Source organism: Phaethon aethereus (genome assembly GCF_964289735.1).
Source record: "Phaethon aethereus genome assembly, chromosome: 14".
NCBI lineage: Eukaryota > Metazoa > Chordata > Aves > Phaethontiformes > Phaethontidae > Phaethon > Phaethon aethereus.
In genome coordinates, this window is record NC_138590.1 from 3,217,237 (window position 1) to 3,233,205 (window position 15,969).

General features: G+C 39.6%; 1 protein-coding gene across 1 annotated transcript in view; it reads right to left on the reverse strand.

The window, feature by feature from the left end:
* The window catches only part of RANBP17 (RAN binding protein 17), a gene marked incomplete at both ends in the record, with an annotated part of 158,590 nt that extends 145,728 nt beyond the window's left edge, over positions 1-12,862 (reverse strand). Inside the window, 7 exons of the mRNA XM_082006378.1 lie at positions 695-799; positions 1,332-1,397; positions 4,866-5,032; positions 6,258-6,348; positions 7,327-7,473; positions 11,129-11,878; positions 12,809-12,862. Coding sequence (XP_081862504.1) covers positions 695-799; positions 1,332-1,397; positions 4,866-5,032; positions 6,258-6,348; positions 7,327-7,473; positions 11,129-11,878; positions 12,809-12,862 — 1,380 coding nt within the window. The remainder of the gene's footprint in view (positions 1-694; positions 800-1,331; positions 1,398-4,865; positions 5,033-6,257; positions 6,349-7,326; positions 7,474-11,128; positions 11,879-12,808) is intronic.
* Between the last annotated feature and the right edge of the window lie 3,107 nt (positions 12,863-15,969).

Sequence of the window (15,969 nt, forward strand, 5' to 3'; positions counted from 1 at the left end):
TAAGCTGCTCTCAAAAGCCAAGAGTTGCTTGAGCTGAAGAGAAGTAGAATGGTACCTCATGGTGCCATTTCCACTGCTATGGAAGGCCTTGATCAGCACAGAATGGAAAGTGCAAATGCCAATTTTGATCTCAGTTCAACCTACCTGGTTCTGAGAGACCTAGCTTACAGCATGCTGTTCTTCACCACCTCCTGTCAAGGCTCTTGAGAAGCTGCAGCCTGAATTACCCCAAAACGTTACAGAGAAGACAAGGGAACCAATAAAGGAGAAAAACACCTTGGCCAGATTTGACTACGCTGCCATAACCACAAGACAGAAAATTTGTCTGTCTTCTTGGTTGGTCCTACTTAAATAAATAATTATTTTAGCAAATACTGAGATGGTAGGCCAGCAAAACTGAGACACAACTAAATTGAGAAAAACATCAAAAAAGACGACAAGCTCAGAATTTAGATAGTTCATTCTTTATGGCATGATATAAAGAGAGAGAGATGGCACAAAGAGAAAGACTGAGAGACAGCAAGAGGGAGGAAGATCAGAATTTTTGTCTTTGAACCTTTTTCGGTCACTTGAGCTTAACTGGGTGTCATGTAATCCATTTAAGTATAGAATTCATCAACTCAGAAAATATTAAGGTTTCAAGTTGGGACAATTATGATGTTAACACTTTAGATTCAATTATAAAGAGCCTCACCTCCTTCAAAAGAGAGCACGCAAGCATCAGTATGTCCTTTAGAGAGGTGTCACGGAATGAGGTAGCTATTTTACGATGTTTTGCTGAAGGTCTTGAATAATCAACCTAAGAAAAGTTAGGACATAATAAACAATGCTCCCTTCTTTGCTAGAACTAGATGCTAGGTATATCTAGCAGATTAATTGACACTAGAAATAAAAATTTTGGTCCAACACTAAATATAGATCCTGACAGCTTCCTCAAGCGCCTCCTTTTTCTCCCTTCAAGGTTGTCTCTCTTTCAGGATGGAAAGGTCTGAGGCACTTTCTCAGATTAAGTTGTAGGCAAAAATAAATCATGAGCAGAAATACAGCAGAAAATTTTCAAATCACTTTGCTTTACTAGTTCTAGTGACTGTGATGAGAGAAATTTGACCCTGTATCAGATATGGTATGGATCTAGTACAGATAGAGTCCCTGCACTAGGAATTTCTTGTCTGTCTCTATATTTTGCCAGGGGGAGGAAGGTGTGTTAATCCCTTCACGTCTAAGAAATGTTTCTCCAACCATTTTTATGAAGGGCAGAAACATTCAACACACTGCTTTAGCAACAATACATACATCCCTTGCAGAAGGAAAAAAAAAACAAACATGCTTACTAGATTCATTTCCTGAGTCAGTTCTGAGAGAATCATTACTCCTATTATATAATGGTCCACAGTGCCCTACAGAAAAAAACAGATAGGATTGCTCAAACATCACAGCTTATGTTTAGTATTTTCCAACATATCTAGAATCAGATTGTATTTAATATTCTCCAACATTTCTAGAATCAAGAGGAATTTTTAGGCTGAGATATCCTATGCTGTTTAGAAGGCTTTCATGCCAAATTCTATTAACATTAATAGAACTAGACATTCAAACTCCCCAATTAGCTCTGGAAAAAAACTCCGTCATAAATTTTAAGAACTGTACGGTAACAAAAACCTGTCTGAAAATAGACTTCAAGTAACCACAATCTAGAAATTCAGTATTACACATTTCTTAAAGGTCTGTTCAGTATTCTAGAACTGGTAAGGCAAGCTGCATGAAGTTCAAACCATGAAAAAAAAAAAGTTTTGAAATGCTACCTATCAAAACCCCCTAATTCTTTTCCCTCCACAGTAGTATACAAGGCTTTGGTTTGAATTGAATGATCTGATCTCTGAGAACTTGTGTCTAAGAAGTGAGGCAGTAGGTGTCAAATATTTGCATCTGAGGGTGTGATGTGATCATCAGTATTTAAGTTCCTTGGAATGTTTCAAAATTCAGATACAATGCAGAATTTCGCATTAATAAAATTTAGCTGTCTTCACTGAGCTACTTCAACGCATTTATAAAAAAATTAAATCTGCTTTGTTAAAAACAATTAATGGTGAGGCCTAATTGCAGTTGATCTTGAGTCGGGGAGATCTCTATGTTTACTTTCACAGCTGCAGTCTGCAGCCTCAGCTTCCCTGGTGCCCAAAAAGCATTGTCATGCTTGTCGAAATTTTACTGATATTTGTCACAACCACACTCATTTTCACAACTCTGAAGATCACCCAAAGTTCAACTAATGAAGAATCTGTCTACTTACCAAGGACCTAACTTTCCCCTGTCATCTAGTTTGTATTACCACTTGCACCAAAGCAAATCAAAAGTGAAAATTTCAGAGAACTCTCAGACAAAATTTATATTGTTGCCTTATCATCTAGTTTGTATTACCACTTGCACCAAAGCAAATCAAAAGTGAAAATTTCAGAGAACTCTCAGACAAAATTTATATTGTTGCCTTATCTGCATTCAGTAAGATTAAACACCTTATACTGTAATTTGAACACAACTTCCTTTTACATTTCAAATTCTTAAAATAGTCTACATGAATGTTCCTTAGATCACACAAATCTGCAGAATAGAAAATGCAACCTCCCTTTTTTCACAGGTGAGAAAAGCTGTGTGGTGAATTATGAAGGAGTTTGGAACAGAACTGCAGACCTAGCTTCTAATCCCTTTTTCTACATTAAATCACACTCAGACTCACACTGGATGAACTTCAATCTGGAATGCTAATGCGTATGTACTTGAAATTACCATATGCTAATTATTAACATACATTAGTATTGTTTAGGGATTATTTTTTCAATTTTTATCTAAAATTTAATTCACTAGTAGATCTATGGCTTAATTTTCTTTTCTACAGGAATTCTTAATTTAACTAAAGAAATCTCTTAAGAAGCTAAATTTTGTATTTAAATCCCTATTTTTAATGAGCTACACACTGAAGAGTCACACTGCAATCATTTTAATAATAAATGCAAAATCCAATTACAGTACATTCATAAAAATAACTGCAAAATGGTGGAGAAGTATACTTGAGTTTGTTTTTAATAAACAGAATATTACAACTTATCTTTTATTAGACATTCCCAATGTAACTCAAAAAGTACATTAACTTGAACAGTATTATAAACAAAGCAAGACTGAAAAACAAATGAGAAACTCATTGCCAAGAAACATAAACTGTCAACTTCATATTTTCTTGTTGAGTTGCCAGGATCACCAACACATACACACATAATGGATCATTTTGGAAGTAAATCTCCAAATAGATTGATTTGGATTAATAATTTTCTGATTATTTTTTCTCAAAATAAGTACTAGACTTTACAGTCACACAAACTCAGAAAGATTAATCTAATATTAACTTTGTAAGCAGATTAGCCATCTCCCAGAAAACTTAAGAACTTTTTTAATACATGCTAAACATATGAAATAACCAAGCCTGGCTAATAACCCATGATATCCAATCACTTTCCCCAAACTTACTTCACAGAAGATGCTGTATATCCTGCATCTTTAGCCACTGTGTCTGGCAGTACTTGCTCTAGAGTCAACATGTAAATTTGCCTAGTAAACGTTCCATAGTGAATGACTGCTCTCTGACATTAGGAGAAATTATTTCCAATTTTCAAATGCTAGGTACCAAGATCACCTCTCCATCCTGTAGCACACCTTCTTTGTAACAGTGACCAATACAATGGGGGAACAGGAAATAATGTGGAAGGAAACGTAAAACAAAAACATTCCTGCCTCATCCAATTACTGGAGAGGGAAGATAAGTGATCTTGCATCCCAAACTTCCCCATACTCCTACCTAGAATGCAAAATTTTTGTGATATGTTAGACTTAAATACCTATGCTAAAATAGGTAAAAACACTCCAAATTTATGATCTTATCTCCCTATATTGCACACCATAATCCTAGGAGAGATAGAATCTCTTTTTTTTTTTTCTTCTTTCTTCCTTTCACTCCTCTTTACATTTATGGAGAGAGAACATACATATATGCAGGTATCTAAGTACCCGTGCACACACGTATGAATCATCAATTTCTCATAACATGAAAAAGGAACAGGGCAAACAAGGACCACAACCACATAACAGATATACACAGCATCTTGCAGTTTTGTCTACCACAGTTCTATCTTTAACAAGCTTTCCTAAGTAACTTCAGAAGAAGGGGTAGCTAGTTATTTCTGCTAAAAATTAAAGTGCAGGTAAAGTCCCACTGCTTATACAGAAAAGCAACAATGTAAGACCGTAACAGTGAACACTCCAACAAATAGTTCATAAAGGTATCTTTTTGGTCAACCCTCTGTGACAGGCACTTGAAAAAATACATTCTAGAACTGATGGTTTGGCACAATTTTAGCAGTCATTATTACGAGAATCACAATCAGACTCATGCTTTAAAACATTTGACAGTCTTACTCTTCAGATGGTGCAATACCAGTGTTTCTAGCCAGGTAACTGGAGCTAACACTATCAGAAATGTATCTCCACATCAGCTGAAAAAAATTAAGGCATTAAATAGAATGGTTTGACAACAGGGACTGATGTTTTACAGCCACACTCTGAAAAAGTGCTTTGAAAAAAACAACAAAAAAAAACATGACAGCACTATGAATACTGTCAGGCATCAAAACCCACAACCTCACACAAGTATCAAACCCGCGCTGGTTCTTCATCATAGGGTGATCTTCCGTTTTAAGCAATGCTCTTGACACTTTTTCCACCCAAATGTGTAACAACTAAGTGATATAACATGCCAACCACTAAAAATGAAGAGGTCCAAACAGAAAAAAATGGCAAAGTGAACGACTGGTTCCTACCTGCAAAAATTTTTTTACATCAGCAATAATGTCTCTGAAGATGAGCTGATCTTTCAGTACCTCAAACCATCCTAATTTTGTAATTTTAGCAATGACTTGCACAAGAGCTTGGATGACAAAAGGAGCCAGTTTGGGTTGAGATGCTACGTAGTTCAGAATGTAATTTCCTGTAAAGAAGCATTTTAAAATCAGCAACACAAGTCTTCTGCAAAGAAAATTAATTAAATGGCTCTAATAGAAACTTAAGGCATGGATTTTTTAAAAAAAACCTCTATATTCTTATGGTTAGTACAAAAACTGTAAGTTACATTAAATCATTAAATGCAGCTAAACATTTAGTAACACAAGGGATATTACATATATGATCATTATTCTAGGACACATATGACAACAGTTTGTGAATTCAGAGAACGCTGGCAAGTAAAACAGAGTAATTTTTCATTATGGTCCCATATACTGAGCACTGATTATTTCACTGTGTAACAGCAGCTCTCACAGTCAACTCAAAAAACCAAAACCAAAAGTTTTTTCAGACTAGAGTCCCTACTGACTGTTCTCAATTCAACCTAGAGCATCCCTTTGAGTAATGCACATTGCAGCTGCAGAAATTCCTCTCTAACTAGAAGGAAGTTAACCTGTTTCAAAAGCCATTGAAATGTATAAAATCAAAGTTGATTAAGTTAATTTTTACCTAAAAGAACACTGAAATCTTTTATCAGAAACAGCAGATTCTCTGCCACGCATTTCAGAGTACTGCTATCCACAGAATTCATAGAACAGTGCAGGTTTTCTAAAAAAACAAATCAAATCATACACTCCTCATGCAAAGCCTTTCACTAGTAAAGATCTAACACATACTTGCTTACTCTTTTAGGATATAGCAATGACTTTAACATAGATCCTAAAAAGTGAGGAAAAAGTTGTAGGCTCTTAATCTTGCGAGTAAGAACCTGCCCTGGCATGACTTTTACAAATGTTAAGAGCTGATCATGAGCAACGTTGCATGTAAGTGACTGGCGGGTGTACTAGCAGTATCTGCAACTTTCATCCTTTACAAACATGAACTAAATCTCTTTAGCGTCTTGTGGGATAAATACAAAGTCTATCTTGAAAAAATTAGTATTTTTCTAAAATATGAAGTAATCTGAGCTAACATATTTATTAATTTTAATTTTGAAACTAGGAAATGTTATTTGTGAGCTAATTGCAGACAAATGATGAAAGATCTCACAATCACCTTTATGTTCACTCTCACAATGACTACCTTATGAACAACAGGCTTGGTAAATGGAGAGAGCTAGAGAAAAAACAGACTATCCACTGAATGGTTACTGCGCTAACAGTGTTTGAGATCCAACTAATATAACAATTTTAACCACAAACGTTACTTACGAATGTCAATCCTTTGTTCGATAGGTAGTGGAGATGCCCTGCTTACAAGCTTCGACAGGCACGTTGCTGCTAGAAGCTGAGCATAGGATGTCTACCAAAACACATCAAATGATATTATTAAAAAATAGGCTAATTAAAGGCAGGGAGAATAGTCAAAACCTGATAAATAATCAATAAACCAGATGGGTTATCACGTTTTGGGTATGTTTGTTAAATGTACCAAAATTTATAAGAGATGTATTTTAGTAGTACCTTTGTTTCATTATAAATAAACATAAATTACAAAACACTAATAACAAAGTGGAGACCTAAACTATCATCCCTTTTGATGGAAACCATTCATCTAAAAGTAATTTCACTATTCAGTGGAGTTCTTCAGTTCTTAAACCTGTTTTTAAATCACTTGATAATTTAAACCCATGAGATAACTACCATGGGTCCAGCCCTGGATTAAAGATATTTTTAAATGTGTTTCTCCTTTTTCTTTCTCTCTCTTTTTGAATTATTTGAAAAGCACAGCAAGAATTATACTAGATTCAGCTTGGACTATCAAATAAGAATCAACTCCCCTATCACTATATCTAGAGTTAACCATGAAATTCAACACCAAAAATAAAACTGAGTAATAAGAGAATGGTTTAAACTAACAGACAACAGATATGCAGCTTCGGGATTTTTTTTTTTTAAATACCATTTCTTTTACATTGTAGCTAATAGCTAGAAACAAGAACAAGGTGATGTTCAAACACTGGGATATACCCCACTGTGTCCCAACACTGCTCTACAGATGACACAACCCCCGATTACAACCCTTCTGAAAGTACTGACAACTAAGATGCTTTCCCTTTTTGGCCCTGACATCTCGAACGCAAGGTATTGTCACTTCTACAAAGCCCACCTCCAAATCAAAAAACTTCTAGAATCATTTATGAAACAGAGTATGTACAAAAAAGAGAAAAGCATTTTGCCTGTATTGTACTGGCATGGCAATGGCCCATGACTGAGAAGCCTATGAGAGCTTCCACGAGCATGATTACATTCATGGATAACACATCTTTCAGATACTTACTGTTCCTTGTTCTAATAGAAGTTGGCATTGGCTAAGACATTCTGGGCTATCAATAAGCTCCAAGAGTACTTTCTCAGCTTGCATTCGCTGTGCTGGATCAGTTCCTTCATATAGGTGGTTACATAGTACTTCTAGTTCTGCCAGACTCTGTTAGGAAAGAATATAGTTGAAACTTCCATAAAATTTTTCAACCACTTAAGATTTCTTTAAGTGTTTATAAACCTAGATACTCTATCAGCAACATGAACTGTTGCCTATGCTAAGCTTTCCAGTTGATTCACATTTAAATTAACAAAAAATAGGAGGCTTTCTGTGACAAGAAGCAAAAAACAACTCTGAAGATTAAGTTGCTGTTTCTTATTCTCTCAGCTATCGAAGTATTTTTTAATATGGTTCAATCCATCTGTCTTTCTGAGTCTTCAGATGGGAAGTCCATAGCTTTTCCAAAGAGAGATGAAAAGATAGATGGAGAACAGTGAACAGTTTGAGTTATGCTACTTGTAAAACTTCAGGCAAATTCAATTTTAACAGCTGTAATTACTACACCCGGAAAAAATAGCATTGTCTTTATCTGTTGACGCAAATATCAGTGAAAGATGGGACAATTCAGAAGCTATAGTAGCAATAGAAGAGCTAAAATTCCTCTCCACTGAGAAGCTGGAAAAGTTCTCTTCGGTAAAGAAGGTGAGTGGAATCTCTCTCTCCCCTATGTGACGGATATGATTTATATCTACTAGTCACAGTCTCACAGGAGAGATGAAACCTTTGAGCATGTTTCAGAATCACTGCATAAACAGAAGTTTTAGCATCCACCAGGTTCCCAAAGCCTATGTAACTTTTATAAAGAACCGGCCACGTCATTAGAAGGTACCCAGTAAATATTTGATGATTTGAGTGTGGCCTACATAGAAGAGGAAAAGAGAACACGCAGTATTTGACTGGTCTCATTTAAAAGTTTGAGTCAAAATCCTGTTCACCAGCCCTTCCAAAAACATGTTTTGTATTTGAAATAAAATGTTTGGTTCAGCACAATTTAGCATCACTTACACTGTAGCTCAAATGCCTTTTAAAAATCCAAGACAGTAATAGTGTCTTTGGCAACCAAAGTACATTGGTTTTGTCAGTCAAAGCATGTAATTTCCTAGAGACAAGTTTCTTAAAATTAAAAAAAAAAAAAAATTATGGTCTTTTCCCCACTTTTTTGCTAATTGTTGCTGTCATATGGAGTCCCTGGCTTTGATCAGCTTTTTCTGAATTTTTAAGAGTCCCTGATTTTCAGGCAAAAATTAGCCATGTACTTGTTCCTTTGGAGAAATTTTAAGAAATCGCACATTTGCTTCTGACATGAACGGAATGAATACCTCAAAGACTGAGCTCAACAGAGAGATCCTTTGTTTTTGTTCCCCCCCAGCTTTGTTCAGAGAGAGTGGAAGAAAAGTAAGGAACAGGTAACAATCCCAGTAACGCAATTCTAAATGAAGCCAGATCCATGCCAATTAAAGTGAAAATTAAGACTCATAAAATGCAAGCACACACGTTAGGGAAAATAAAATACCACACAAAACACAAATAATTGGGGTAAAACATGGGAATAAGTACATCTAGCAAAGATAGTCTTAAACATAAATTACAATGCATCTTTCTGTTATGAACAATTCCAATAAAATCTGAGAAGCATGAAACAAATTATTATGTCATAATCAGCAAAAGTTAAAGACCCTCCTACATTTGATCTGAAATTTGACTTTCAAGTCTGGACAAACTTGGCAACAAGTTTGAGAAAGTCCAGAACAAAACTGGGATATGAGCCCAATCACCAAGGTCTAAATCACCTGTAAACTAACTGGTATTAAAACAGCCAACCATTTAGAAGCTGGCTAAGCAATAATTTATACAGAAAGAATTGACAGTGGATTTCAAGAACATATGCACTTTAATGCACTGTGTTAATATGTTAAAGTTACGCCAAAATTTAGAAATCCAGGCTAAGGATCAGAATTAACTTCTTGCTGATAACTTAAAACTGTGAAATATTTTAGCTGAAGGACAATGAGGGAATTTTTAAAGCAAGCCTGAACAAAACCTAGATAAAAATCTTCAAAGAAAAGTTGGCTTATCAGATATTGAGACTGATGACCTGCAGCATTTTGAAATGCTTTATTTGGACATGTTTGGTCTCAAGAGAACATTATGACAAAGTTTCTTATTGGTACGCTGGAGATATGGCCAGAAATCTCTCAGAACTCTCAGACTGCCAGGGAATTTGGTAGATGTTCTCTGGGTTATATTTTAGTAGTATAATATACATAGTATGCTGATTTTCCTTGATTTGGATAGTGAAAACAAAAATACAGCTTTAAATCAGCAAATACAACCATCTTGTGTATGACAGCAATTCAGATGAGGAACAAAGATATTATTTAACTTTAATAAGAAAAAAACTCTCAGATAAACCAATGAGAAGTCAAAAAACTAGCTCTCAATATTAGATTTATATTTTCTTCAAGGAAAGAGAAGACTGGCACAATCCCTTTTTTATTGTGAAACAAAACATGTGAAACTGATGCCTTCAGGTACCTCCTTTCCTCAAACCCTTATCAATAGCTGAAAGGTGATTCCTAAGAAAACAACAGTAGTGTCAGTGAAGAGGATCTAGCAGTTAGATGCTGGCTGCTTTAAGTGACACAGGAATAGAAAACAGACCTCTGTAAGAAGCAGCATTTTTGATCACAAAGTGTAACTTTTTCCAAGAAACAGATTCACGTCCTAACGAAAAACGTTAGATACTGTGATTTTTTTTTTTTCCTGGTTGTCACACTTTCATAATATTCCAGAACAAGCTAAATAATGTTCTCCAGATACTTCTGGTCCCACCTCTCCAGCTCTCAGAAGTCCCTGGCAGCTCTCCTGCTAGCCTGTGAAAGAGCCAAGGGCCAGAAGTGCTGGGGGCCCGGCTCTGCAGCAACCCACCAGGCAGGCGGCCAAGGAGCCAAGCAAACTGGCAGGAAACCAGGTAGATTCCTGATTAAAGTTTTGCTGACACTGACAAATTCCCACAGACATTTTGGTTTTAATCAGCATTTTCTGACTGAAAACATTCTATTAAAAAAGTTCCACCAGCTCTATGCAAGAGCAACAGGATGGGCATAACTGCTGAAATGCCATAGTTTAAAAAAAAAAAAAGAGAAAAAATAAGAAAAAAAAAGAAAAAGAGCCATTTGGGTATGAGGTGGTAACAAAAAATATTTTAGTGGTCCCTTTATGTAGCATTCCTTGTACCACGTATTTAAACAAATGCCTAAAATGGCCTCTCTAACGGTGTCAAAGCCTGCTGCCACCAGTCCAATGAAACCGCAAGGGATTCCGGCCGAGCGCCCAACACCTCAGCGAGTGTCTTCTGAGGCGCCTTCCCGCCCCCCGCTTTCTTCCGCCGCTGCTGGAGACCGTTTCAGCGGCTGACGTTCCCCTCAGCCAACTCCTGGAGCGGGGCTGCCTCCGCTGGCAGGGAGGGAGAGGAAGGAACCCAACCAACGCCTCCAGGAAGAAGTGGCAACAGGAGCGCAGGTGCGGCTAGCTCACACAGGCGTGCAGTAGCCGTAAAGCCAGACGAGGGTCCCAAGCGAAGACACGCTAACACGACGGGATGCGTGAAAAATCAGCCCCGGCAGGCCAGCCGCCCGTCTGCGCCGCCAGCCCCGCCGGTCCCTGCGCCACCGGCGCTGGGAAACGACCGCCCAACTTCCACAGACAGCCCAGCATCACCCGACGACAGCCCAACCTCCTGCCCCCCCCCCCAGCCCACCCGAAACCGCGACCTTGGTTCAGCACTCCGACGGAGCCCGCAGGCGTACCCGCTCGCTTCGACACCGCCCGCACCTCCTCGGGCAGCTCCCGGGCACCTTTCGCCCCTCTGCCACAGAGAATCTCCACACCCCGTCGCGTTCGGCACCACTCGGCCACGGCGGCCGCAGCCGCGACGTTCGCCTCGCATCCCGAGGGGTCCCTGCGCCCGCCACCCCTCACCCAGGCACCTCGGGAGCTCTCTCCCTGAGCTCTGCCGAGCTCCCAGCCCGCCGCCCCCCACCCCTCGACAGCCCCACGGCGGCCTCGGCCCCGCCACGGCCCCGTGGCGCCCCAACAGCCAGGGCCGGTCCCAACCGTCCCCGTCGCTCCGCCAGCCATGCCGCGCCGGGGGTACTGACCTGGACGCGTAGCGCCATCTTCCCGAGGGGCGGCAGGCCCGGCGGGGGCTGAGGGGCAGCGCCGCGCCGAGGCCGGCCGGGTGTGAGGGGCGGACCGGGGCCGCGCCGGGGGCGGCCGCTGGGGCGGGGCAGCCGCTGGGGCGGGGCGGGGCCGCAGCGGGGGCGGCCGTTGGGGCGCGCGGGCGGCGGAGGGCGGGGTGGGGAGGAACAGGGCTGGCCGTGTGCGGGGGCGGGGCCGCCTCGCGCGGGAGGCGCCATTTTGTTCGTGCCGTCAGCTTGTGGGAAGGGGCTGTTGGTGGGCTTTCGTTCCTCGCCTGGTGCCAGCGGCCAAGCAGAGGAATCTTTCTTGACTGAAAAGGCCGTGGTTTTACAGTAGTTACCGCATTTAAGTGCTGCTAGAAACCCATATTTTTCTTTGCTCAACACAGATTAAGATAAAATTTCCACAGAATTTACTCTCGGATCATGACAGCACCAGTGAAAGGAAAGCTTCCCTCAGTGAATGTGGGAGCTTCAGGTAACTCAGTCCATGAGCGATTATAAGAATATTCCTGTTTCACAGACAGCAAGTCACAAGTTGCATGGACATAATTCAATGTAGTGTTAATTTCCGACATTTATAAATCAATAGTCAGTAATGGGCCAAGCCAGTGTGATGCTGCTCTACCTGTGCTTCTTAAAAGATCCAAACCAAAGCCTGTGGTGCTGAGGCAGTTTTTGGACTAGGGCAGCAGCTGGGAATTTCATTGTTTTGGAAAGCACTGGAAGGTTGCTGAGAGTGGAGAAACCCAAGAGCGCTGCTTCAGTCCAGGAGGCCAAAGAGTTTGTGCTCAGGTGGTTACAACTGAGTCCGAAGGGACATACTGCTCAGTTATCCCAGAAAGGGGGAATCCCCCTCTACAGGTGCCTATAAAGGAGTGGAGAAACTAGAGAACAGAGTTATCACAGTTTCCAGTTGGATGAGAATCCCATCTTTGCTAACCACTGGTTCACATAACAGGTAGAGTCTGTGACATTAACATTAACGTAGAATTTTAATTCATAATTCCGAGCACTGCAAAGAGAATCTTGTCCAAGACATTCTTTTTCTAGAGTTAACGGAGTAATTCGGGATTAGTGAGGAAAACATGCCATGTACATCAGAGATAGAAGATGGTCAGTATTGAGATTATCCAGGTTAAGGATTCAAGGTGACTTGAACAATGTCTGCAATGGGAAAAAAATTCTTTTAATGCAGCCAGCATCCTAACTTCAAAGGAAAAGATGTAATTGATTCTAACCATTATAAACTGAAGCCGGACAAATTCAGAACAGAAATAAGCAATGCTGGTCATCGTCTGCTGGAACACCTCACACCAAAGGATGGTATATTCCCTGTCACTAGATCAAGAGTGGTCACTCTCCTAAAAGGGTGACGCTGTAGGTACATGAGCTGCTGTCTTGGGCAGAAGGTGGTGAGGTTGTATGGCGTGGGTTACAGAGCCTGTTGCAGACTGTGTGCACGCACAACACTACATCATATGCAATCAGCGAGCAACAAGCTTTTGTCACTAATGAAGAAACCTGTGAAAGCCCAGAGCAAAAGAGGCATCTCTACATTCCTTGTTCTGCTAAGGTGAGCGGTGGTACTCTACTATATGGAGCCAAACAGAAACCAGGGTAAAACTCAGCAATATGTATTGGTTTAGGCTTCACAAGACACTTCTGGAGTTGGTGGAGTGGGGAGGAAGGAGGGGTAAGTAACAATAAATGGAAGTGTGATGGAAGGGAGGCAGCAAGGGCTGCTGCTATAGCCAGCTGACAGCATTTATGAACATTGTACCCAAAAAGCTTGACATTTTTATTGGGCACACTGCTGTTTGATGTTTTAACACAGTAGGAAGAATTTTTGCCACGACCTCCCCTGCTTTGAACACCACAGTGATCAAATGTCCACATCATTTTTAATCTGGTTAACAGATGATACAGGGCCTGAGCAGTTAGTTTGTGTAAAATTATTCATGTTTCCCTGCTGCTTCATTGCCCACATTGCAGAAATTCCCATGTGAAGCCTGGTAGCCCCAAAGAAGAGGCCCAAACTGGTAGAATTCCTCTGAAAATGGAAGCTGATTTAGACCTGTAATGAAAAAATGAATTGGGTATATTCCTGTCTGGATTCACCTTCTAGCAGGGGGTTTGAGAAACAGTTATGACAGTCTAATTGGGGCAAGGGAGAGTAATTTATTTGTACATGAACTATCACAGTTAAATGATGATACTATCACTGAAACATATGCTTTTGTACAAAATAACTTCATTAATTATTGGAGAATGAAGCAAAATCAAAATGGAAAATGGTTTTAAATTTAGTCTCTTGTTCTCTTGCCCTCACAACTGACTCCGGTGGCCGGCACTTCCGAAAGTCAAATGGATCGTTTTTGAAAAGCTGGCTCAGATTACCCAGTCCCCTTTACCCTGTGAAGAAATAGAATCATTTCTCTATAGCCATAGTCTAAAAGAAAGAAAAAGTCACAAAACATAACTGGAGCAGAACAAAAGGGCTGGTGATACACACAGAAGAAAGGGAACAGAAAGGATTTAAAAGGAGAGCAGAGGGACAGATCGAAACAGAGGAATTCCCTGGACTGAGGAATAGGGAATGAAATGGTGACTCAGGAGTGAGAAAAGTCAGCCATAAATTATATTGCAAAAAAATTGGGAGACTTTCTGATGCAGTACAATTACAAACTGTCCTAAGAGCCAGAAGCAGCTTGCCAATATGGGTCAAAAAGGTAAGAAAGAGTTTAATTTTAAACTTAATTTTAAACTTAATTTTCTTTTGCATATCGTTCAAAGACATTGACCCTGTGGGCAGAGCATCAGCTCTAGCAATGACTACGAAACCTGCTCGAGGTGCTGGGCCATTGCCCAAGCTGTGCCACTGAACTATGCAAAGACATGCAGAAATGAGGTTAGTAAGTTAAATAGTTCAAGAGCTGAGTGTAATCTATAGACAGCATAGTAGCTAAGTGTGAGCAAGTGTTTCTTCTTAGAAACACTCGTTCCGCTCCAGCCTGGGTCTCCTTTCTGTGTCAATGGATGAGCATGGACAGAAGTTGAGAGCACAAAGCTTATACCACGAGGTAGGCAGGAAACACTTGCTCTGCTGTGTGCTCAGCTGCACAGCGTGGCCATTTGATTATTTGTACCTTATTTAATCATCAGTTGAATCATTTTAATCTCTGAGACACAGGCAATTGCCTTTATTTCTGTCAACTATAGCCCGATTATTTTAAGGGGAAAAAATTGTTCTAGTTGAAGAACTAATGGATTAGTAGGCTAACACCTGACAAACTCCTGAGATTTAACACAGCAAGTAAGAATGTTAAATTGTGAAACTACTCTAGACAATGTCAGAGTCTTAGCCCAAAGGACAAAGCTGCATTAAGGAATGTAATTTATTTAGGAACTTCAATTTTACATCAGAGGGGGAAATGACATAGTCAAGATGCTTGTATGACAGGCATTGACAGGAGGAAGTTGTGCCATGAGATTCAGACTTGCTTCCAGGAAATACAGCAACAAAATTCTTGCTGTGTCCCATGGAAGCTGAATTAAAGAAGGGTTTTAGGTCTGCGTCACAAGATACAGTGCTGACATCTCCCTGAAGTATTAATACACAGTTTCCAGCTCAAGTCTGTCTCATTTTCTGCTAGGTGGAATAAAAACAAGTTCCTGAATTCGCTGTTGCTTTGGATTACGTGAGTAGATCTGTTGCTACAGGCAATGCATTCACAATTGGATCCATTCATTTCTATACTGCTTAGAGAGGACTGAATCTTCTCCATGCTTTTTTTATTTAAGTGACTTGATTAAAGCATATAAACAAAACCAGCCATTTCCGTCCCCCCTAAAAGAGAACTAGCAAATGTTCAAGGTATCAGTGTTTCTTCTTTTTTTGCATCACATTGGGATTTTTCCTAAAACGCATTTTATTTACTGAAAGGAATGGCTGATAATTTACAACAAATTATTAAATGTATAAAAAAATACATATAGAAACAAATGCAATATATTTAATTTAGAACCCTTTGTTCTGGGAAGGTTTTTTTTTTAAAATAGACAGTCCATCAGGCCAAACGGTCACAGACTGGTATTTGATATTGTTCTGCTACATATGGTCTCATACAAACATTCTTTTCTCTCTGTTTTTCATTTTACATTAACAACAGCAGGAGGCCCTGAAGAATTCTAATTTATTTCTGTGGCTAATGATTTCAAGATTATTTTCTGTGCCATGTACAAGTCTATGCCAGTATATAGTGCCACAATTTAGTGATTGGTTTAGTAATCTAATTCATTCATTTGCAATGCACATCACAATTACCTCAAATATATGTCTGCAGATTAAATAATTCCTTTAAAAATACACACTTTAAAAAAATTCAGTGATTTCTACAAG